General features: G+C 36.6%; 1 protein-coding gene across 1 annotated transcript; it reads right to left on the reverse strand.

Annotated features, from left to right (window-relative positions):
* Positions 1 to 550: 550 nt before the first annotated feature.
* Positions 551 to 24,355, reverse strand: hfm1 (helicase for meiosis 1). The gene is made up of 40 exons (XM_028020041.1): positions 23,832 to 24,355; positions 21,605 to 21,759; positions 21,393 to 21,508; positions 19,624 to 19,912; positions 16,894 to 17,207; positions 16,150 to 16,191; positions 15,970 to 16,040; positions 15,753 to 15,885; positions 14,637 to 14,788; positions 14,455 to 14,532; positions 13,914 to 14,069; positions 13,622 to 13,822; positions 12,763 to 12,851; positions 12,603 to 12,646; positions 12,219 to 12,320; positions 11,034 to 11,179; positions 10,806 to 10,900; positions 10,538 to 10,671; positions 10,283 to 10,330; positions 9,642 to 9,722; positions 9,467 to 9,558; positions 9,200 to 9,306; positions 9,043 to 9,090; positions 8,867 to 8,964; positions 8,628 to 8,762; positions 8,380 to 8,465; positions 7,799 to 7,882; positions 6,597 to 6,754; positions 6,398 to 6,501; positions 5,956 to 6,117; positions 5,774 to 5,839; positions 5,546 to 5,670; positions 4,876 to 4,958; positions 4,251 to 4,348; positions 3,854 to 3,937; positions 3,328 to 3,627; positions 2,872 to 2,935; positions 2,671 to 2,773; positions 2,351 to 2,496; positions 551 to 792 (listed from the first exon to the last, which is right to left on the reverse strand). Exons 2-40 carry the CDS (start codon positions 21,673 to 21,675, stop codon positions 747 to 749), a joined length of 4,551 nt encoding a protein of 1,516 aa, XP_027875842.1. The 5' UTR covers positions 21,676 to 21,759; positions 23,832 to 24,355; the 3' UTR covers positions 551 to 746.
* Between the last annotated feature and the right edge of the window lie 65 nt (positions 24,356 to 24,420).

The raw sequence follows: 24,420 nt of genomic DNA on the forward strand, positions 1-24,420 counted from the left end.
ACTCATAAACGCAAATAACCTCCCAATTACACAAAAATACACTACCTACTGAACTAACTTAACAACACCCATTTTACCAGTAATGAGCAATGTATAACCTTTTAATTATTATGGCCAAATTCGATTTTTATGGAATAAAATTTAAACATACATATATATGGTTTTCTCATTTATTTTCAAAAGTTTCTCATTTTTAAGCACTCAAGAAAAAAAGCACAAACCATATAAAACTTTGTAGAGATTTTTTAATTTCTTCATCAGGGCCTGAATAATCAAAGTTGGTTGTCTTATCTTTAATGTAAGAAAGCAAAAGTAAAACCTGTATGTATCACAAATTATGAGACAGACCTTTACTTTTTATTTAAGCAAACATTTGTATTTTCCAAAACGCTATTCTGATTAACTTGCTACCATTATTGCTATATGACTTCAACTTGTCTAAAGAAATAGAAAAATAATTTGAACCTTTTTGAGTAAAAAAATATAAATACAAAATCTCACTCTTTGCAACTATTAATTTCATTCTTATTTAATCACGATTCAAGGAATAAACAAGTTAACGTAGGTTTTATTTAGTAACAAGCATAAATACATTCATTATAACAAATAGAACAGGAACAACTTGTTTAATATAAACACATATAATATAACTTAATATACCAATACAGCTCTGAGAGGTTTGTGAAAGAATAAAAGTGTAGCATTGAACACTGAACTGTAACGGACCTCTTAGAGGATAGTATATTCTAGAATATACCATCAAATATGCCAAGGAAAGCTTCCTCCTCTGTGCTGTGAGTAATGAACAAGAAGAAATAGAGTAAAAAGCAATTATACATTAATCAGGCAAAAATAAAATCACCTTAAGAAATGTAGAGAAGTCCCAGTCATAGCATTTTAAAACAATTGCTATCAGAGCCCTCATTAAAATGTAATTCTGGATACTTGTTGGTGTACTACAGTCCAATCAACTCATCTGGCTGAATTTTACACAACTTATTTTTAAAAAGAAATTAGGTATATTTTTTTTCCCAAAGGCATAGCTTAGTTTTACTAAACACATTATTTCGTTTTTACTAAACAGTGACTCCCTGTAATTACAGCGAATGTATTGACTACTGCAGCGCCTGATCTTTGTGTACCATGTGACCTGCTCCGTAAGCTTTGCTAATACACCCCCAGCTAATCAAGAGCAGGTTAATCAATAACTCACTGTTTATGTTTAGAAACAAATAATAAAGACATGCTTCAGTTAACATGCTTCAGCAATGCTATACAACTTATACAATGCAAAGGACGTTTATGAACAACTTCAGGTTTTGCACAAACTTAACTGGAACCACATTGAAGATATGTAAAGAGATCATTTATGGAGTTCTAGCAACATACAAAGTAGACTAGCAGGAGCGCAGCACTTCAATAATCTACTTCACATAGAAAAACCCTGACAGCAGGAACAGTTTATTGAATATTTCTGCACATGGAGGGCTTTCCATAACTAAATAAAACATGAATTTTACTCTTTTTTTTTTTTTCCTTTTTTTTCTCCGAAGAGTTTTTGCGGCGCTAGTGGCTCGTATTTTTTGTGACAGTAGGCAGACAGGAAAGAGGGTGAGGAGAGGGGGGAAGACATGCGGTAAAGGTCATCGGGACCGGGAGTCGAACCCGCGACGTTCGCGTCAAGGACTAAGGCCTCCAAACGTGGGGCGTGCTAACCCCCTGCGCCACCACAGCACGCCCCATGAATTTTACTCTTTGCCAGAAAATCGTGAAGGAAAATGTCCAACCATTGGTTTGTGAGTGTAAACTATGGCACACTTGCAACATGCAGCAGGACAGTGTTGTAAACACACCATCAAGTCCACTTCTGGCTACCCCAGAAGAACCAAAATGAATGCTTTGGAGTGGCTTTTTCAAAGTTTGACCATAATTGTAAAACTGCTTTTTATATTGATTTTCACGGGTTATTTATCTGATACTAACACTGTTTATGTTTAGAAACAAATAATAAAGACACACTTAAGTTTTGTAAAGAAATTGGGATATTTTAGGTCATATTAAAGTTATTATTCAGGTTCATCTCTAAAAAGTTTTGATACTTTAAATCTGGTGCTGTCAAGAAAAAGTGACAGCACAGACTGTAGTATCTGGAACTTTGTTGCTCTGTTAGGTGGGATACAGTCACAATATTAATATCGAGCATGTAATATGGATCAAATTAATCAAGTTGATTTTACTGCACTGTAAAAATAACACAGTTTTAATGAATGCTGATGATAACCCGTCTTAAAACACTAAGACGACAGATCCTGATTGGGACATCCCTAGATAAACAGTCAGATTAGATTACCTTTTCTGAAGAGGCAGGTTGGCACTGGATGTTGCATTCATTGTAGAGAAGAAATTCAACCTTCTGCTAACCTGTCCACCCAAAGTGTGTGCTGGGAGTTTTTCAGGTGTTTTTACATTGAAAACATCACTGAAAACATTTGGTCTCTACACAAAGTGAAAGACAAGAACACAATAACTGTACAACTCCCACAACCAAGAACAACACGCCAACAATAAGAAGCAACATCGGCACTTCGGATCACGTTCAACTAGCAAGTCAGACAATTTTAATTAGCAAACAAAAAGAATGGAAGGAAAATGAGCTTCACATGCCCACACCTGTTCATCCCAGTCCAGTGGAATCTTCTTCTGTGATGTGAATGACTGACTGATAGAAGAGGGTCCAACTTTCCCGATTTCAGGATTTGGATGTGAAATCGACCTAAAACCAGCATGAAATTGAAAGATGTTATTTGATGCGTGTGGTTTTATGTTATAAATTCAGATGTAATAAGATTCAATCCTTTTTTGGAGTCAAACCTCAGTGAAGTAGTGAAAGTGGTCATACAGGGCTCTGCTTGTGAGCTGCTGATCCGCACTGGTGCTGTCAAAAAATACACAACAAGTAAACTTATAGTCATTACAATTATGGAAAGCAGGGTTGTTCAGATTACAGTTTTCTGGCCTATCATCGATCTTTTAAAAGCCTGATATATCATTACAATTTTGGTCTATATTGATTTTTTATTTTTTGAAGAGTTGCTACATATAGAGACAGACTTGCAAAGTTGGTGAAAGGAGGTGACTAGTGTTAATCATAAAAGTGTGCGCCCATCTCCAATTTCCCATAATTGAGAAAATTGGCAAAGATTTATTGGTGCATCTCAAATGGAGAGATATTCCAAAAGTCTTATTGGTCATAAAATACACAAAGCCTTTATAAAATAACATAAAATATATTTTTTTTAAATTAAATTTGACTTAAAATGTAACTACCTGATATCTTGTTTTGAACATGCTGCTGCACCTGAGGCTGAAAGCCTCTTGTACATGGGGGTGGGGATGCTTCGCTGGCATTCAGCAAGTTTTCATCATCAAAATCTCTCCAGTCATCCCATTCATTTCCCAGGTCAAAGGTGACAGTTGGTATTTGAAGAGATGAAGGACTTTTGTAGGGGTTTTTTTGTTCTGGCACCGCAGTGGACCAGCCCGATGAAGCTGAGCTGACTGTGTTGATCTGGTTCGGAGGCGGTCTGGAGCCCGAGTCGGATTTCAGGGTCATCCACTTTGAGGAATCTGGAAAGAAAAATTATATAGCAAACAGACAAGAAGTAAAATAAAATATATTTGTAGAGTTCTAGAAAAGTGAAGCGTGAGAGTTCAACTTGCTATATCACAAGCGAGTTATTTTTTTATTACTATAAAGAGAACAAATGTATGGCACTTAACATACATGATACCACAGAATGTGTCATATTAATAAACAAAATTAAATAGTTAAGCAGAACATGGATCGCTGTACTTTGATGATAAGCTGGTGCTGCAGGAGAAGTTTTGGAAGTCTCTGCCATTCCCTCAGGACCGTCTTCTGCATGGAAACGGTAATTTGAAAAAGAAACAATACGACAGTAGAACAGAAAAAATAAATGTACGCTGTCAAAATCAGTTTAGTACGATGGTGGGCCAATGTAGTCAGAAAACAAAAGGAGGAGCAAATTTCCACCTAAAACCTCTAAAACATTTTGAGTTTCAAACATTGAAAGTTTTCAACGGTGGTTATTATTATTTGTGTTTACAAGAATGGCCAAAGATGAAAACTGGCCACGGTAGATGATCATCTGCAGACTGATGCATCTCTCAAGTTCTGTGTCACAAGGTTTGTGGAGTTTAAAATACTCTTTATGCTAAAGTTTGTTTACCTCTGTCAAAATCCTCCAAACAAACTACATCAGGCAGCTCAGCGTAGTGTTCCGCTGTCAGCTCCATGTCCGCACTGTTATACCCATTTCCTGCATGCCTGCACATAAACACACAGAACAAAAGCTTGAAATAACAACGTTTACTCACACGATGCTTGTTTTAGCATTTATCTAGCCACAACTTTTCATCAAATAGATACCAGAATAAGCCAGGGATCATGTCTTAGTGTTGTGAAAAATGAAAATCTGATTTTCCAAAACAAAACAAGAAATGTAGATCTGCTAGAGCTGCAGTGTGGAAACATAAGTTTCAGTCAAAGAAGAAAAAAGAAGTTGGGACACCAAACCTTTTACTAGAAAGCTAAAAAATATTGTCTAGTAGATCAACGACCTCATTCCTTCTTTGAAATATTCAACTTTTTACATGTAAATATCTAAATCAAAAATGGAATATATTATGTGTTCTGATTTTTATTGTTATTGTTTGGTCTCTTGTCTAAAGGTTCTCCAAGATGTTACAAGCTAGCATTTTAGCTACAAAAACTAGCTAAACAAAATTACCCAACTCTGATGGATTGTATTTGTAATGAATGAATGAATGAATGAATGAATGAAATGTAAGTACCAGGAGCCAGGGGGAAGTGTTTCTCTGGGTTTGTAAGCAAACCTCTTCATGTTGACAGACAAAGGCTCTTCACTCATTTTTATCTGATGATCACAAAACATGAAACATCCACAACATGAAGCACATACAGTATGTCGCAAAATTAAACTTACTATTTTACACATAAGGGTGTTTGCACCAACACACATACAAGGTCTTTGATAGAATGAACTTTGAAATGCAGATGTTTTATTTAAGGATTGTTCTTATTAGAACAAAAATGAACAGAGTCAATGAAAAATCTGTAGAATGTGCCACTTTCTTTTTTCTTAATCAGTAGATTAATTGATAACTGCATTGGGTTTTACACTTATATCTTGAATGAAGAAGACAACTCTGTATGCCTTTCTATGTTCTGTCCTATGTTTTCCGTTCTGTGTTGGTACAGCAGTTGATCACAAGAGTTTTGTATTTTTAAGCCGGTAATAAAATGCTTAACAAAAAGTAAATATTGACAGAAAAGCATAACTTGGTAATCTGTCTGGACTTAAAGTACAAGAGTAGTTCATTTCCGAACTCTGAAAAATCTTTCAGGTAAACTACAACAAAGGCCAGTACAAGTTATAAAGCTATGATTATTATATTGACTAACATGTAAGCAGAGAGGCAGTGCAAAAATCTTCTTGTCTACCTTAAGGCGTTTGACAGGGGTCTGTGCAAGTACGTCAGACCTGTTCCTCAGGTCCTCCAAGTAAGAGGAGAAGCTGGATTCATAGTTGGCTGACCTTTTCTGTCCTACAGCAACACCTACTTTACCTAAGGAGGAAATACAGAGGGGTTAACACAAAACCGACAAACGGAAACATGTAAATTACACAGGCTGACATATAAACCAGAAAAAGTTATATTTTTTACTCACAGCAGTCATGAGCACAGAGGTTCTTATTTCTGCAGAAATGATTGCACTGTCTTTTACTGGCTGAGTCTGATCACATGCACACAGAAAAAAAAAGTCAGCTCTCTGGGTTGATGTAAGGAACAAAAACTATTTTACCTTGTGGCATCAACCAAAACCATCATTATTAAACTGCTTTCTATTGCCTTGCTTCTTTGCAGATGAGGTTTTTGGTGTCTCAGCGCAGTGTGAGCGTTGAGCTCTCTGTCCAACAAGATTATCTGTTTTGCTTTGTGGAATTTCGGTCCCAAGACTTGGAGCTGCAGCAGAGTAGTACACAGGAAACTTCAGCTGGATGTCCAGACCCACTGCAAAGAACGACAAACTCAAGTTTAATGAGCTCTGAAAATTCTACTCTTTTTATGAACATCTACATTTACCAAAAAAAAAAAAACTAACTGTAATTATTTCCCAACACTGAATTTTCACATACAAAATAAATGTTTTCAAATTACAGATTGATATGAATAAACTGTGAACAAGGTATATTCCCTGTTCATCCCTAACATGTGAGCGAAAAAGACTTTTGAAATGTTTGTTAATATATTTCTAAGCAGAAATGTATCTAAAGATATTTCCGTAGTTTACCATATTCTGAGCTGATGAGGTTGACACTGATCTCATTTCCTTTGGAAGTCTTAGGCACATCTATCTTTTTGGTCCAGCTACCAGACTTCAGCAGCAATGAGTCCCTGAAGAAACAGAGATGAAAACGCCCTTCTTGGACCAGCTTAAACTCCAGTTGTGTTTTAGTACAGCAACATTAACCAAGGGGAATGTTTCTCACTTGAGTTTGTGAAGAATGACTACGTGGTTTTCAGAGTTGCCAATGATCAGAGAGACGTAGTGATGGTCTGGAGCTGTTCTCCTGGACAGCAGCTGGGTTTGGTTTTGTAGGTTCACCTTTACCACAATCTCAGCTGTGGCACTGCTGTACCTGGGCAGCTACAACAAAAAAAACAAGAAGCTTAAAGTCAGAGGAGCGGCGATAACAGAAGTTGAAATCACTAGTGTGGGATGGAAATCTATTTTGAAGTAATCAAAATGAAATAGTTAAGTAAAAAAGGAGGGAACAGGGATTAACAGAAAGTTCTCGATTTACTCAGTCTTGGTTATCCTCACCTAGAAGTCCTATTTACACCAAACTAAAAACTGTAGCTCAAAACAACAACAAAAAGTTTCTCAGTAACAAAAAGTCAGACATGTTTTATTGCTGCATTTGATTCGCCTGCAAGTCAGAGCTTGGAACTGCGAAAGAGTTCAGCGTGTTGTAGCTGCAAGTCGAAAACCAGTAAGAATTCCTATTTATGTTGGTGCTAACCGCTACTCAAACACAGGCTGATAATAACATACCACATGTCCAAACTCTTTTCTCAATTCTTTTAACTAGCCTATTGTTTTTGATGAGAAAAGGGACATTTTGGACATTATTTTAATGATCCTACTCCCACTCAATTTCTTTGGAACAAATATGCAATTATTAATAACTGAACAGTATTTTTATGTTTTAAGTTTGCCGTTACTGTACAGTATGTTATTCTTACTGCTGTTATTAATAATTTTTTTGTGTCAATCTATATGAAACAATTGGCCTGCTGTCACTTTGCTGCTGAGAACCAAGAAGACTTATTCTATTCTATTCTATTCTATTCTATTCTATTCTATTCTAACTTGTTCATAAGGATGTATGCCACTAGTTTATTAAGTCATAAATCTAAAAAATTCATATTTATACTATACAACAACTATCACTACATTCTACTGTATATGTGCAGCGGGAGCCATGTTGGATACTAAACTTGGAGTTGATGTACGGTAATTCTACAGCTTTCTTTGTCTTTGCTAACATGAACTAAGAGAATTTTAATAAAATGTTTGTTAATGAAACAGAAAAGAAATTCTGGACAGGAAATGTATCCTTTAAAAAACATAAAATGATTCAAATGAATACAAAGATGCTTTTCTGATTCTTGTTGCTGTGAGGCTCACCTGCTCCAGGTTAATCTCATACTTTGGAAGATGAACGACAGATTCTCTGATTTGGCTTCCAAATGGCGGATGTCTGTTAAGAATCTGCATTGGGACAAAAAATTGTTATTAGCAGAAAATGAGGCAAAAGGTTAAAATCAAAACAAGTTTCAAATGAAAAGAACTTTAATTATAAGCAGTCACTAAACTAACAGTCATATTCTAATTCAAAAATGTGAAAGTGCATTCAGACAAAGGCCTGAAAATAACATCCTAAAAGTAGGTACTAAACATACTTTTCATTAAGCTCACATTACTTTATTAAACATGTTTTTTGGGGGCGGAGGGTTTATTGGTCTGATGTCTTATTGTAAATGTCTTGTTTATATTAGCTGTCTGTGGTAAAATCATCATAACTAACAGAAGAAAGGCTGCAATTAATCTATATAATGTGTTTCACTTAGTTATTTAAGTTCCTGAAATAAATTAACTTTTCAATAATATTCAAATGTATTGAATGGGTCTGTATATCACAGTGCAGTGAAACACACAATAGTGTATGGTTGTCAGAGGTTTCCAGTAAAAACGTTAGAGTGGCTGACCAGCTCCAGCTCTCTGGGGTTGGTTTGCTCTATTTTGCTGAAACTGGTGAGGCCAGCATTCACCATGGCAGTTGACAGAGTCAAACCTGAAGCACGGTGTGACACGGAAAAACATCAAGTTTAAGTTAATAACGTAGAAATTTAGGCATAAAAAGGTCTTGTATGGGAAGTCTAATAATACTGTATATTTTAGTAATGTAGTCCTGAATTTAGCCATTTTATGATGCATAGTGTGGCGATGCGCTGACCTATCTTCTCCATCTGTTTGGAAACAAAAGGTGAGTTTTCCCACAACTTAGCTCTAAAGCACTTAGCTAAGATCAGGGAGTTAAGCGCAGCACAAAACCCAGTCTTAGATTGTTGAGTAAGAAACTCTGACAGGCCTGTGGAGAAGAAAACACAAGATAAGTCAGAAAAAGAGAGACCTCTGCAATGAAAAAAAAACAAAAAACTGTTCACTTTTTGCCATTTTTTATATAATACTCACATTTGCTGATGCGCATTCCGATTCTGAAGATCTTTGCAGTCTCTTGTGTAAGACCAAAATCTTGAATTGAGATCGAGCTCAACTGAGCCTGAATTAAGCTACAAGAAAACATGGATCAGAACCATCAATGTTCTTGAGACAGACACTTTTATATGATATTCTACCAAAACACCGACCAGTTCACTTTCATCTCGCTGGTTTTGATCTTTCCCTCAAGTGGAAATCTAAAAGAATACATCCAACAATCTAACGCTGCTATTACTGTATCTGGTTAGACATACATCAAGAACATGTTTTGATGTAATACTTTATAATCCTTCAAAGGCGTCTGACCTGATGGTGGCCCTGTTCTTGTCTCTGTTCAGGGTGTTCAGGGGTTTCTTTTCGTTTACTCTCAGCTGAATGTCCTTGAACTCCTTGCTCTTTGACACCAGGTCAATCTGTGCAAAAAATGCCAAAGACCTTTAAACTGGATCCATTTATTCATTGCCACCCTTTAGTAAAAGTGTTCTCTCAAAATATTAGCACCAACTAAAGTCCTGTTTTAAGCCAAAGCACACAGAATGTGGATTTTCTTTTCCTGTAGCACAGAGAGCCTACCAGGTCAGGCAGTGTTTCGGTGCCGGTAACTCTGCTGAACAGCTGCATTGTTTCAAAGGCTACGCAGTATCTCGCCATCAACCTGCCAGCTTCTGTTAAAATACAAGAAGCGTCTTCAGATAAAAACATAGAAACTCCTTTCAAAGCACTAAGGTAACATGCTATGTTTTTCCACCTGTGGGTTTGATGTTGATATCCTCATCCATAGTGATCAAATCAATGGCCGACAGAGAGTTGAGGTTCTTCAGACACAGTTCTGAAAAAGACAGGATAATCCAACTGGGTAACCATGTATTTGAAGGGGTGTGCATAAGAATGTCATGACACTGTCATGAGTATGACAAAAACACTTATAATGAACATGAAGAAGTCTTCATGAATGTTTATGACAGCTGTCATTAAGTGTCACTTGGTAAATACTGACATTTTCAATGCAAAATTTTGCATTAAAAGTCTCAACTTTACATTAAAAGTGACACTTTTAATGCAAATTTAAAGTGTTAATCTGGTCCCAGTTTTGCAGTGACACTTTGCATTAAAAGTGTTACTTTTAATGCAAATTAAAAGTAACATTATTTACCAAATGACACTTAATGACAACGGTCATGAACATTCATAAAGACTCCTTCATGTTCATTAAAGGTGTTTTGTCATGTTTATGACAGTGTCATATCAGTCTTATGCACGCCCTTCAAATAAAGTGTTACCTCAACTTTTACCTTTGACTAGAAGAATACTGTCAGCACTTTGCTAATATCTGGTACTATTTTGATCAGTTTTAATGTATTTGCAGGTAACTGATCAGTCAGCGCTCACCTTGCAGCTTTGCTTCAATACCATATCTGTCTAAGTTGGTTGAGAAACCTGAGTAGAAAGTGAGAACTTAAGGGAGTAAACGTCATACTTTATTATATTTATTGTATTTATGCTAAACCTCAGATATCTGTATCTGTATTTGTATCGGAAGTGAAAAGAGTGGATTGGTGCATCCCTAGTTTTAATACAAGAAAAAGGATGTGTATGCAAGGCACTGAAGAAGATAAACACTTGATTTGAATTTATGGGGCTGACCGTAGTTTGACGGGTTCTTCAGGGCTCTGATGTACAGGAAGGTGGAGCGTATCCAGTCTAGAGCCATGTTGACATCACTGATGGTTTGGAGAACAATCTCAGCATTCAGGTGCTCCACCAGGTGACTGTGTAAGCTACAGGAGCACAGCGTATTATAATATTATCTGTATTGTGGGTTTGCTTCTGCAGGAAAGAAGGACAGAGAAAAAAGAAAAAAAAAAGAAAAAAAGAGGGGTGGGGAGTAAAAACAAGCATCTCTTTGTCCTACCTGCTCTCAATGATCTCTATCCCATTCATAAGTTTCATGTATTTCTCTCTGGTGTGAACCTTGGTCATGATCACTGCGGTAGCTGATGTATCAAACTGAGGGGTTGAAATGCAGTGAGAAAGAACGTGTAAGATGTCATTGTATTTAAAAAAAACAAAAAAAACAACAAACATTGCAGTGAGAACAAAAAAACAGAAAGTGTCCCTCAAGTTTTAACTGTGTTGCTACCTGAGGCCGCCCCGCCCGGCCAATCATCTGCAGGATGTCAGCCTCGCTGTACTCTTCACAGGAGCCGGCAACGTACTGCATTGTTGACTTGATGACCACCAGGTGAGCAGGAAGGTTCACCCCCATAGCCAGAGTCCGGGTTGTAACTGAGACGCCACAAACAGCAGGGCATCTTAAATTATTCAGCCTTCTCTGCCAATTAGGTTTATGGGCAAAATTCTAACTGGTCCATGCATTTTCGATAAACAAATTACATAATAACAGCTTAAGCAGGTAAGTAAAACTATTTAAACTAGTAAAATAAACTATTTAAACATGGATTTGATCCAAATTCAACAGTAAATCGTGTAACTACTGTAAACTCAAAATTATTCAAACCCCTAAATAATATTCTTCATAAGCCTGGGACCACACCTGATCTCTCAACGCTTTGATTAGTTACATCAGGTCTGTTGGTTTTAAAGGGGGGGTACTTTGCAAAAGATTGTTCTTGAGCTTTATATTATTATTCATCAAAGACATACCTGGAGTGTTGCTTTGATTTGAGAAATTCTTTAATCCCCGTGACAACCATTCGGGGACACCTGCTCCTACAAAGCACCGCATATTTACCCAAAGATCCACCTTGAAGTTTTAGTCCCCAGCTGAGCTCTCGCCCCACAGAGCAGCCCTCCCTCCGGACTCCCCCACTCAGCTCCTCCAGGCTAGTAGCAGCAGAACTGTGCATCAGCTGAGCTCATTATAGGAACTTCTTCTCAGCCCAATATTTCTAAAACTGTTATAAACGGCATCATGGAGAATCATTGTTGCGATGACATGCTGATGGCATAGTGTCGGAAAGAGTAAGAGCTTCTTAAAGAGAAAGAAGTCAATTTTAAGGCGTCAGTTGCAACTAAAATGCAAATTTAGCTGTGGGGGTTGATCAATTTTAAGAGTACCTGTAGAATGTACCCACATACTGTAGTTTTCTCATCACTTTGAAGAAGAATGATGGAAGAGAATTACAGTAAACTCCTATGAAAAGAAACTGTGTGGTTTGATGCAACTATCTTAACCATTAATATATTATTTAAAAAATTGGGTAATTTCCTGGCATAGTTATCTTCCAAAACAGACACTGTGACTATTTTTCTGAGTCATGATAATAATAAAATGCTTTTCCATAGACCTTGTATTTGCTCTTACATAGGACAGGCAGGTCTCCCAGGGTGAAGGCCTTTTCTACCAGCTTCCTGTCAGACAGGTCAATGCCTGCATGGTGGTAACCAACTCCTAACATCATCAGATCTGGGCCAAAAGATGAACACAAAATGTTTTATGTAAACACACATGGGTTCTGTCAGATGATCCAGACTTTAACAGGTTTATGTCTCACTTCTAAGTTATAAAGAAATAGGTAAATTGACCAAATAGTTGATAGTTATTAAGCAACACAGTTTTAGAGCAGTTCACTGCGCTAATTAAATAGGCCATCAAGCAATACAACTACACTGCATTATTACTACTTTTATACATCGACATATAATAGTTTCCCAAACGTTTGGTTTAACATGGTGCAAGGTGCAATACCTCTCAGTTTTGAATCCAGAATAGAGTTTGCATATTTCGTCAACCTGCAAAGTCAATAAGATCTCATAAGCACAGCAGAGTAAACTCCAATACTCTAAAGAAATCTACAACATATTGTTATTAAATGATTCGCACACATAGAGACATCAGAATGGTGCACCTTTGCTTGTGTTCAAAGCTCATTATGAATCGGGCATCCTTGGCCAAAACTGCAGCCGACTGCTGAACTCCTTTCCTTGTTGAGCAAAACTACAAAAAGCAAGAGATGCAAAATGAAAGGAACAGTAAACAGAAAAAGGGGAAAAGTAATCCTTTAAACTAAAAAAATATTGCCACCTTCTATAAAGTCATGTAAATAACTACGACACCGCACCACAGACTGCGTGTTTTTTAATTTACACAACTGTTAATAAGACTAGATCAATCATATTTTTCCAAGGACTGTATAAACATGAGAACTGGAAAAAAAAAAAATTAAAAACTAACATGACAAATAGAAGACCCAAAAGTTTACGCTGTTTTTGTGGTTTATTATAACTTATTTTAATTTTGTTTTTTTCTTCTGTATTCTAACAATTTCTAAATAATTTCCTTTGAATTTTTTGTTAATTTTTGCATAAAGAAATTACAAGATATTTTTTATTTAAATGTATATCTTTTATATATATATATGTATATACTGTATATATATATAATAGTATATCATGGTATATTACCAGTGTTTCCTCACTAATCTAGAAGCTGCGTTTCCACAGTCGCACATCCACAATAGTTAGCTGTTCTACATCTTTCTTTATGTTCTGTTTAGTTTGGTAACTTTTCATAAAACCAGTGGGTTTTATATTTGCCCTTCTGTTTTTAAAATCTGCAAACCGCTTTACTTACACCTGTCTGTATGAATACTGCTAACTAGTAAAGCTTGATTGATAAATAATAACTTACCCTTTACATTGCCACTCAAGGATTACCGTACATGTAAACACAAAAAGCATTAACTAACTGTCACCTGCTCCACTTACCACTAGCGTAGGCTTCTGGTCAGAGTACGTCTGTATGATATTGGCCATCTTGTAGTTGAGCGACAAATCAAACTTGAACTCTGTTTGTGTCCCACTGCAGGGGAATCCCAGGACCACCTTACGAAGCTTTACTGGACGGTGGCTCTCATCCATACTCAGATAGGAGGCCGGCTCGCTCCCATTGGACAGCCAGTCAGCTATCTAACAACCCAAGCAGTTCTGAAGTCAGTCGCAGATTACTAACGCTGCCAAGACAGATCTCTAACTGAACGTGTTTCATCGTGACACCTACGTCACATATGTTGGGGATTGTGGCCGACACAGCCACTAATCTCATTGTGACGCCTGCCTCTGGGCTCTGAGATGTCCTGTATGAATTCACTGCCTTCATTCTGCTCACCACCACTTCCAACGTGGCGCCACGGGTTGCATCCTTCACCACATGGACCTGGAAAAAAATTATTTTTATGCTGGTTAAAACCAGAAACCTGTCTGGGATTTAACAGAAAGTTGACCAAATCTTTTTTTATTGCATATATTTTATTAATAATAGATGCAGCTAAAGATTTCTGAAACATACAATGCTTTCAGAAAGTATTCAAACCCTTTCCATTTTTTTATTATGCTTCGGTCGGAGATTCGACCCAAATGAACATCTCTGGAAAGGCCTACAAAAACAGGCTGTCTATCAACGCAACCAATCCAATTTTACTGAGTTGAGATGCAGTGTCTTATAATAGTGACATTGATCATCCACCGACTAGCAGATAAAAAGGCACTATTTATTTTTACAAGTGATGCACATTGTGAAATAAGTGATATTACACACTGACCTCGTCAATTAGGAAGAGTCTAACAAGCTGCAGCAAAGAATTATCCTTCCATTTCCTTGTCATGCTGTCCCACTTCTCCTAATAACCAAACACATCAATGCTTTAACTACTGAGGGAAACAACAATGGTTTTACATATCAGAGGTTTTCTTTTGCTGCTCTCGTTTGAGCTGCATCACACACAGGTGTGGTCAGGATGATGTGGGAGTCATAAATCTCGAACAAGTCATCGATCTCTGTGTCGCCGGTCAGTTCCTTGCAGGTCAGCCCCAGAGGGCCAAACTTCTTGGTCCAGCTGTCATAACACTGGCTGCAGAGCGCTTTGATGGGAGCCACTGGGGAGAACAAACACAAAATCTGCCCACCAGAAACAAATCTATCATTTTATTTCTATATGTGTTTTGCATTTTAACACAAATACCAAAGGAAAATATTATTTTGATGCATTATTTTAGCAAACGGTTGGGCTTTTTTTATTATTATTATTACTTAGAAACTGTGGAGTACTAATTACTTTTTACAAATTTAGAGCATTCTTAGAAAGTCCAGAGAATACTTGCTTATATATATCTAGCAATATACTTATTTACAAACCCAGAACAGAGTTTAGAACAAACTTAGAATCCAGGAAAACTACCTTAGCAACTATTTTTTAGACTCCTATTCAAACCCAGAAAAGGAATTAGGCCTTTGTGATACTTACCTATACTTAACTAGCAACCCTGAATAGGAGTATCTAGTTTATATACTTTGGATCAACATTATTATTCTTTTTCTTCTTTTGCTCTTTCTTTAGGTTTGTCATTTTGTTTGTATTTTCTTTAAGTCATTTAAAGCACTTTGAATTTCTTTGTAGCTGAAAATGTGCTATATAAATAAAATTACTTTACCTCACCTTACTTTACAATAATGTGTGCGTACTAAAATTGAACCGATCAGGCATTTCTTGGTCGATGCCTATTTTATTTCTTTTTTTACATCTAACCTGCTGATTTTGATTTTGAACAATTCTGTTTTTTAAGGACTAAGCACGACAGAAAATGAAGAATTGTGATTGTTCTAATTCATATCTTAAAGCATATTAACTTTTCTTGACAGTCACTAAACTTTAAAAAAGCCCATCAAAGTTCATGCTGTTGCTTGGTGCGTTTATAGACTAAAAATAGTGGGAGTTTGTTGGCCTAGCCTATTTCCTGAATATTAAAATAAACTCCAGGCTTTTAGTATTTGATGTGCTGCATATATTTTTAACCAATCAGATCCAACCATAGAGAAAATTGGCCTATATATTGGTCTCACTATACACAGCTTTGACATCTCTCCATGGTTCCTGAGTCTCCATTAATAGGCGAATGATGGCGAGCTCAAACAGAACCGTTTTCCCCGATCCAGTGGGAGCGCAGGCTACAAAGTTTTTGTTTGTGTAAAGAACCTGCAAACACAGCAAAAATTATAACAATATTATGTTATTTATCTTATTTAGCAATATGTTTGTACGGTTTCTTTTAACACTCACATCATCCAGAGCTTTGGATTGGACGTAATTGAAAAAGGGGAACTCGCTAAAGATGGATCTGAATTTTACTGCTGCGTTGCACGTTTCAGGAAATCACTCCACTTGTTCCCAGCGTAATTCAGAGGTGGACAAGTAATTTCCAAAAGTCTTTATGTACATGAAACAAACAGGAAAGGATACGGATTTCTGACACGGGGCGCAGAACTTCAGAGCCAGAAGATCCTAAGATGGAAGCAAACCAAAGACGATGTTTGCTTACAGCCACATTATTTGCACAGCAAAACACAAAATTTTACCAAGTGTTTCTGGCTTAGTAAACTTGAAAAAAAATTTTTTAAAACCTAACTTCAAAGTACAGTAGTTCTTGTGCAAGTTGTAGAAGCTTGATTCAATTAAATAATTATGTAATATTGATCAAAATGTAGATTTTATCAGTTATAACAAGACATTTTTCCCCATTTTATAAGTAGATTTGTTTTTGCCAGTGGAACTAATTTTTCTTTCATCAATATTAAGGAATTATATACCTAAAACATGCTCATATATCTTGTTGAAAAGTTACTTATAAGTTAGTTTTGTCTCATTTCAAGTGTAAAAAAACATTTGCACTATAAACTTCAAGATTTTGTGTTTTTGAAGTGCAGATTTTAATAAGATATATGAATCAAACTGAATGCAAATATTATTTTAAGAATCAGAGAGTTCAGAAGCTCCATAGTGTTAACTGTCTACAGCTTCAAGTGGTTACCACCTAGTGACCAGTCGGTTTCATTACAGTAAAGCAGTCAATGAAGGGAGCTCACATTATAACGCCTCATCTTACCCAGATACACTACGGCAGCTTCTGCCACAGTCAGTAATGGAAATACTTATCATTATGAGTGTTATTTGATAAACAGTGAGTGTGTCAGTGTTGAGCAGAACCTTGTATGTGCAGCGGCTGAGGCGTCATGGGTGGAACGAAGGCTCTCTTTGCGCCCTTGTCCGGCGTTTCTGCATGTGGCGCCTGCTGCAGGGGTCGCACGCTCGCCGCAGACGAGCATGAGAACGGGGGAGCCGCTTTACCGACAGCAGCCTGTGGTAGTTGGAGAGCAGGAGGCACTGTCGCCATGGCAACCGGGCTGAGAAAAGTTTGAGGTCTGAATGTTTTCTCGCCGCCGCCGTTCCTGCTGCGAGACTTGAGGTCGACGTTGGTCGACAAATCGCCTGCGCCGCTCAGCGCAGGACTCCTGAACAAGCTGTTGAGTGTGGAAGGAGAGAAAGAGAAACTGAAGCAACAGCAGGAAGGTAGAGGGAGAAGGACGACTGCTGCTGAGCCATAATAGAGAGGGGAAAGCATTCAGGCGTCTGGCTTCCAAGACCAGTATAGAGGATGGCTAAACATCATCTTGTGTTCTTTTGGAAAACTCTGGGAATATTTACAGCACACTTACTTTAAGGAATCAGCAATATATTTTAATGCTCCACATAGGGGCAATAAATCAATCAATCGTATAATAAATTAAAACAAGTTCGATAATTTTCATTTGCATGATTTGTGGATATTCTCTCTCTTTCTACCTAAAACTGGAGGACAAAAGTCTTCAGTCTGGTGCTTTGGTCTCAATAAGTCCTTTTTTTGGAGGACAATTTTGTTTACAGTGACTTCATAATTCATGTTATTTGTTGTTTCTGTTGTTTTGTTTAATTATTTTTGATATTTAAAATGCCTTTCAGTTCCAGTGCTAAAAGCTCTTTAGAAATGAAAGCTTATTGATATTTGAGAATGTGTTCTTGCATTATTATGCCATTACCGTTGTATTAGCTACCTGAAAACGGTCGCAGAACAACAATATAATCGTTTATCCGGACAGCTTCTGGAACAATTTATCGTCAAGCCGCATTTGTTATTGTGACAGGCTTAACTCCACATACATATAGAGAAAAGCAAACTATTGTGGATCTAAATAAAACAAACATATGGAAGAAATCAGAGCTTTTAAGACATTTCAATTTACAACATTGAATTTTGATCCTCTCTTATTATTTATGTGATTTTTTTCAAACTTCAAATTCTTTTAATTCTCAAGAAAAAATTTCAGTCTATTGAGACTATATATATTTATTTAATAGAAAAATAGGTTTTGCATGTGAAAGTGCAAAGGTATTCATATTTTTTGAACTTAAATACATTTTGGAATGTATTTAAGATAAATTGATTTTGTTGGATAGATCAACATAAATTACTACAAAGAATGAAAAATCTAAAAAAAAAAAACTAAAAAGCATGGCGTGTATTTGTATTTAGCTTCCTTTAGGCAACACATTGGAGAACCAGAGTATTCATGATACTTCTGTATCATGAATGATTTATTCCCAAGCCCCTCTAGAGCCTGATGATATCCTGAGGAGGTAATTTAGTCATGAGTCAGCTGTGTTGGAGCAGCAACACATCTGCAAGACACTGGCTCCTGAAGACTGGAGCTGCATTATACAGCACATATTTATTTGTACACCGCGGCTCAGGGAAATTTCCATCATTTCTCAAATCATTTCTCCAATAATTGGAGAAAATATAGAAAAACTGATACATTGCTAAAACTAGATGTTTCTCCCAACATCCATATACTGATATACAGATCTGTATATCAGATCTGTATATCACATCTGATATACAGGTGTGAGAGAAACTAATAAATGATTCTACTATGAGGCTAACAGCAATGTCAAAAGAGCTGAAGGAAATTGTGTGTGCACAGACTGTGTGGACAATTATCAGGCAGTTTCTCTCGCTTAATCCAATATGTTAATTAACCCCAAACATGAAGTAAAAGTGTGGTTTTAGTTTCTTTATAGGGAATATATATGTGCACAATTATTAGGCGACTATTACTCTGCAGAATTATTATGCAACTAGATGAAAAACACGTTTTCCCATCTCATGTCATTTAAGTCAGAATTACAAACAACTCAAAATGTATTTTATCACACAGAATTAAATCACCTATTAAATCCATCAAACTTTGATATCCATCAATATCTAGTAAATATGCCTAAAAACGATCATAGGGTCAAAATGCTCACTTGTCTTGTAACTGCACACATAATTACTAGTGTAGACGCCAACTAAATAAGCCTGAATCCCGAATAATCAAAAGGTACTTCAACAAAAGTATTAATCTTGTGCAACTGGATTTTTGCATGTTTTTCTTTCTTTTTATAGGTCTCATTACATTTGTGAAATGTTTTTGAATGATTTGTCATTGTGTATCACTTTCACATTTAAACAGGACATTTTAAAAGAGGTATTTTAAAATGAAAGAAGGTGCAGTTCTATGTATTCATCTATCATCTAAAAATCCTAGTGAACGGAATTCAAACTTGTGGCTGTAACAATGCAAAATGATAATAGACCTTAAAACTAGCAAGGCACCGTAGTTACAGACAGTAATCCTGTTAGGTAAGGCATTCCTGAATAATGGTCTGTATCTGCCTGCTGGGAAGACCAACTCTGTTGACCTGCTGTGTATGGACACTGGCCATATGCACTTAAACATTTCAATCACATTGCAGTCACATACAAGAATTCATGTGTGATTATTTCAGAAAACAATGGCTGTAGCTTATTTTAGTCCAATTTATTTAATGGAATTCTGATAAGTGAGTGGCACTTGCCTTCTTCTTAAAGGTAGACCAGGCAAGCATCTGCTGACAGCTGCATGACAAGAGTCCAGCTGGGTTTCATCTCCACCTCCGCCACTCAGAAAACTACCCTCAGAGTAATCCTTTAACTCGTCATTACCAGAGCAACCATTATTTCCCTTGAGGTTGCTGGTGCAATCACCTTGAGTCTCCTCAAATCTTCTCTCTTCATCATTAAAACTGTAGAAACTGTTGATTTTTGACGAAGAGGCATTGAGTCCTTTAAAAGGAGGCTGGAACGTCTTGGGTTTCTGTGTGAAACCTGAAAACACATAAGTAGTAATTGAAAAATGCATGAGCTCTTAACATTATGGCTTTCAGCAGTGCTTTCCTGACATACGAAGTTTGGACAGAACTTTATTGTTACATTTTTACTGATGACTGAGTGGATATAAATCAGGGCCTGAAATTCGGTGACTATTATTGAAAATCCGTCCGTATTAATGCGGGAAATCCCAGCAAAATATTATAGCAATGTGCAACAACTTCGACATTTGCGTAGGAGCCATGAAGTAAAACTAAAAAACACTTCCGCTACTCGCCTGTTGCGCTCCCCATTCCTCTCTTTAAAGGGCGGATTACACGATTCTGACATTTTCTGTCATGTTTTATAAAACACACCCGATTATTTATATAGACGTTTAAAAAGGGCGCTTCAATTACAGTACTGTAATCAAAAAACCGCTCCGTTTCAGGTAAATTGAACCTGATGTGGCGGCGCTCACCTTGTGAATGCCAAGGCGGATGTGACGTTGGCGCGAGAAGGACCGCCAGTTTTGTTGATACAAATGCAATCATCTTTCCAGCAGACGGCTGCCAACGTTGTTATCGCTGAACATTTGCGGCTATGCCTTCGCGCTGCATCGCGGCGTTTTGCTCCAACACTCGTGAGGATGGTGTGAGCTTATTCAGGTTCCCCAAGGAGCCTGAGCTACTTTCGAAGTGGGTGAGGGAGGTCAGACGTACCCGTGAGCTCTGGAAGCCCAGCCCTACGTCTGTACTGTGCTCGGAACATTTTGAGTTGCACTGTTTCGACTTTGTTCCCGTATTAAAGGAGTCGCTTGGGTATTCGGTTCAGCACAAGCGCGTGCTGCTACCAACAGCTGTACCCACAGTGTTCCCCAGTGGCACAGCTGGAGCCACACCGAGCAGCGGTCAGCATGGCCAGGGAGCGAGTGCCATGGCTGGTCCGGCGAGCACGACCACATCCCGCTGGATATCCCAACCCGCCCTTCGGTCTTGCATAGTCAAGCTAAAGAGGACGCAGGTAAGATCCGAGATCATGTGTATTTAAGTAATGTAAACATGACAATTATTTATTCAATCTTAGAATCATACCAGAATTAGATAAGATAAATCTTTATTGTCATTGTCACAAGAACAACGAAATTCAAAAGGTGCCATCAGTCGGTGCACATGCCCAAAAACAAAAAATAACTGTCTCACAATTCACACACAACGCAAGAATCAACAAACAACTGGCAAAAAAAAAAAAAAAACACTAAATAAGAACAGCCACATTCTCACATACATCATTTATGATGATTAATGGTTGTTTTTGATTGCATTTAGTTTTGTTATTGCTATCGGGTAGAAGTGAAGTGAAGCTCAACTGCAGAATTTTCCAATCTATTAGCATGATCAATGAATAGCAAATCTTTCAGGGCTTCTACAAGTCAGATATAAAGCAGTTTATTAAAGTAAGCAGAGAAGAATGTTGCTTAATTTAAAACACTACATACTGTATAGGGCAGAGAGAGATTCAGCCTCCTGTTGCATGTCCTGAGTGGTTGGGATATGTGTAAGAGGTGGAGGAGCATCTAACTGCCACTGACTGCCTTCCAGAGGCAATGGTTTTCTGTAAAAATAAGGTTCAGGAAAATAAAACAGGATCATTTCCCCCAGAAAGTGGACAATAAAACTCTAATTGTGCAGTGGATCTCTAAATACTTACACCTTGTGTACAGTGGGCTTCTCAAAAAACAGACTGTCCAAGGACAGCGTGCAGTCATCTGCATCAAACATCACTCTGGGTAATGCAGACTGTCTTTTAAATGTGAACCACAGCAAGTTATTCAGTCAGCCTGAATACTGGTGACAGAGGTTTGGCTATAAAAAAATAGGAACAGGAAAAGTTTCCATGCCACAGACTGACAAACATTTCTTTTATCCTTAAATGTAGACCAAGGTCCTTTTTTATGGTTTATTAGAAGCTTATATATAGATAAGTTTTAAAGCATCAAACAATAAGTTACCATTATGTTCTGGTGCTATTCACTTAAAAGATCCAATACATTTTTGAATAGTTTAATATGAAATAAATCATATAAAGTAATCAAACTTCTAAAAAAAAATATTAGCCACCTATTTGAAAAGTGCTCCATTGTGACAACAGGCAATGTTTTTTTATTCAATCAATTAATAATAATTTCATTTATATACATTTAAGCCCAAAATTATCAGATTTAGATTTAAAATTGTTTGACTTCAATCAAGAATGATAGTAAATTAATAGACTCCTTAAAAGACAATAAAACAATGTAAAAAATTATTACGAAGGTTAAAAATATATATCTGTTTTATCTACATTTTATTTAAAAAATGGAATGTCAAAAATTATACCTATCATTAAAGGAACATTTTTATTCGTGTTACAGCCAACAAAACCTTCTTATAATTACTGTCCTTCCTTGCATGTTTCCACTTTAATTTTATGCTTAGATTTAGCATTAAATTATGAGCTATTAATGCACTTCATATAATTCAACAAGCAAAAATAAAATCCAGCTTATATAAGTCACAAAAGTCATGTTAATATTTAATCTAAAAAGCTCAAATTGATCTTCTTGAAACCCCAATTTAAACATTCATATATACATATAATTAGTATTGTATATGTAAATCTGTATTCGTGGAATCGAGGTACATCAAAGATTTAAAATTAAATGGTTTAACATGTTTTCAGTTGTTTTTATAAAAGTTTAAACATATAGATTATTTTTTTTATATAGTGGATTGATTGACTTCTAATTTTTTAAGACCTCCGTAAAGCCCTTACCAGATTCACAAACTACTACAGTTATCTTTGTGGAGGCCTCAGGTAGCTCTTTGGATTGTAACATTCTTATACAGAGAGAAGCACAAAACTAAATGCCTGAGGGATAAACGAAGTAAACGTTCTTAAAAATGCTAAGTAACCATAACCATGTTGTCACCATGTACACAATGCATATAGACTGTGTGAGCTTTTTGCTATTTTAAGTTGTGATAACTGCTAGCTCGTTCTAATTTATGCCATATTTTAAAAAAGATTTTAAAAACTATTGTCTTTCGCTTGGCTATATTGTATGCAATTATATACAAGCATTGCTAAAACTGATATTAAATAGATCCAATATGTTAAAAATAACAGTAAATACCCTTTTATGATACTTTTTATGAGGTATCCTAATTTTTTCATGACCTTAAGCTCTGTGACCAGATAACCTACAATTAGCAAAGCAAGCTAACACGATTTTAACAATATATTTCTCTGATTTATACTTCAAAACACTGAAGGAGCATGTTCTGTTAAGGACTATGTAATAATGTTTGTGTGAACAATTTAGTGACACACAAAAAATTATTTTTACCACAAATATCATAATTTTTTTATGCCAGGCAGCCATATTGGATTTTTGTGCAATGGTTAAACCTTACATTTTCAGGCCCCTTCTATTTTTTTTTTCTAAAATAAAAAGTAATGGCCTTTAACATCTGATTAAAATTAAAACATGTCCTTCAATCAATCAAGTAATGTCAATAGAAAACTATATGTTTTTATTTTTTGATTTAAAACAGAATGAAAAAGTCATGTTGAACAGTTTTAATATGTCTACCAAGACGACGGAAAGGCAAGCTTGGCATTACCGTGGCCGTATTTGTTGTACTGTTATAAGTTTGAGGGCGACTGTACAAGATGGTGTTTATACGGCTTTTAGCTCCAATTAAAAATTTTAATAAGTATTACATTTACTATTTAATAAAACTATTCTCAGTTTAGAAGCTGTCAAAGTGCGTCACACGGCACTGCTAGCTTAGCTTAGCTAATGACCGATAACAGTCTACCATGACGCTATAATGTTGGTTTACCTACAGTGAATAACGACATAATTCATTCTAAATAATCTTTGTATACATACCTGTAACAATAAACATATACGTCCATATTTATTCCAACATTGTTAGGCACGTCTGGAGCATGAGCCTGGACCCTCTCTATCAGTATTACTCTACGGCAGCTGAAGGTTGAACTCATATAACGCAGTAGCTATTCCATTTGCATGTCTGTGTTTTTGACAGGTCTTATGTTCGGATGTTCAGATCTGCGCTACACGTGAGAACTGTGAAACAGGCCGGTCTGTGAACTGCTGGGATGCTTTTAACGGAGTGTGTAAACGCGTTTTTCTTAATAAAGAACGCTAGACAGAGGACTGGACAGGAAAATTGCCGGTCACAAAAACAACAAAGGCCAAAGAAAAGACAACCTTGGGCAGATGGTGGTAACATATCAACTCTCCTGTTGGAAGATGATTCCCGTCTTTGCCTTATTGGCAGCTGTGAACAGGGAAATGTCTGAGTCGCAAATGTCCAACCCAGACAGAAAAGGGATGTTTAATCTGTCTAATAGAATCAAACGATGTTTAACCGCCGTCACCTAAAAAAAAAATCTGCCACCCAAAAGAGATGGTCATTAACTCAGGTTTTTATGCCTCCTATCTGGACTGAACC

This window comes from Xiphophorus couchianus, chromosome 6, assembly GCF_001444195.1.
Source record: "Xiphophorus couchianus chromosome 6, X_couchianus-1.0, whole genome shotgun sequence".
Lineage (NCBI taxonomy): Eukaryota > Metazoa > Chordata > Actinopteri > Cyprinodontiformes > Poeciliidae > Xiphophorus > Xiphophorus couchianus.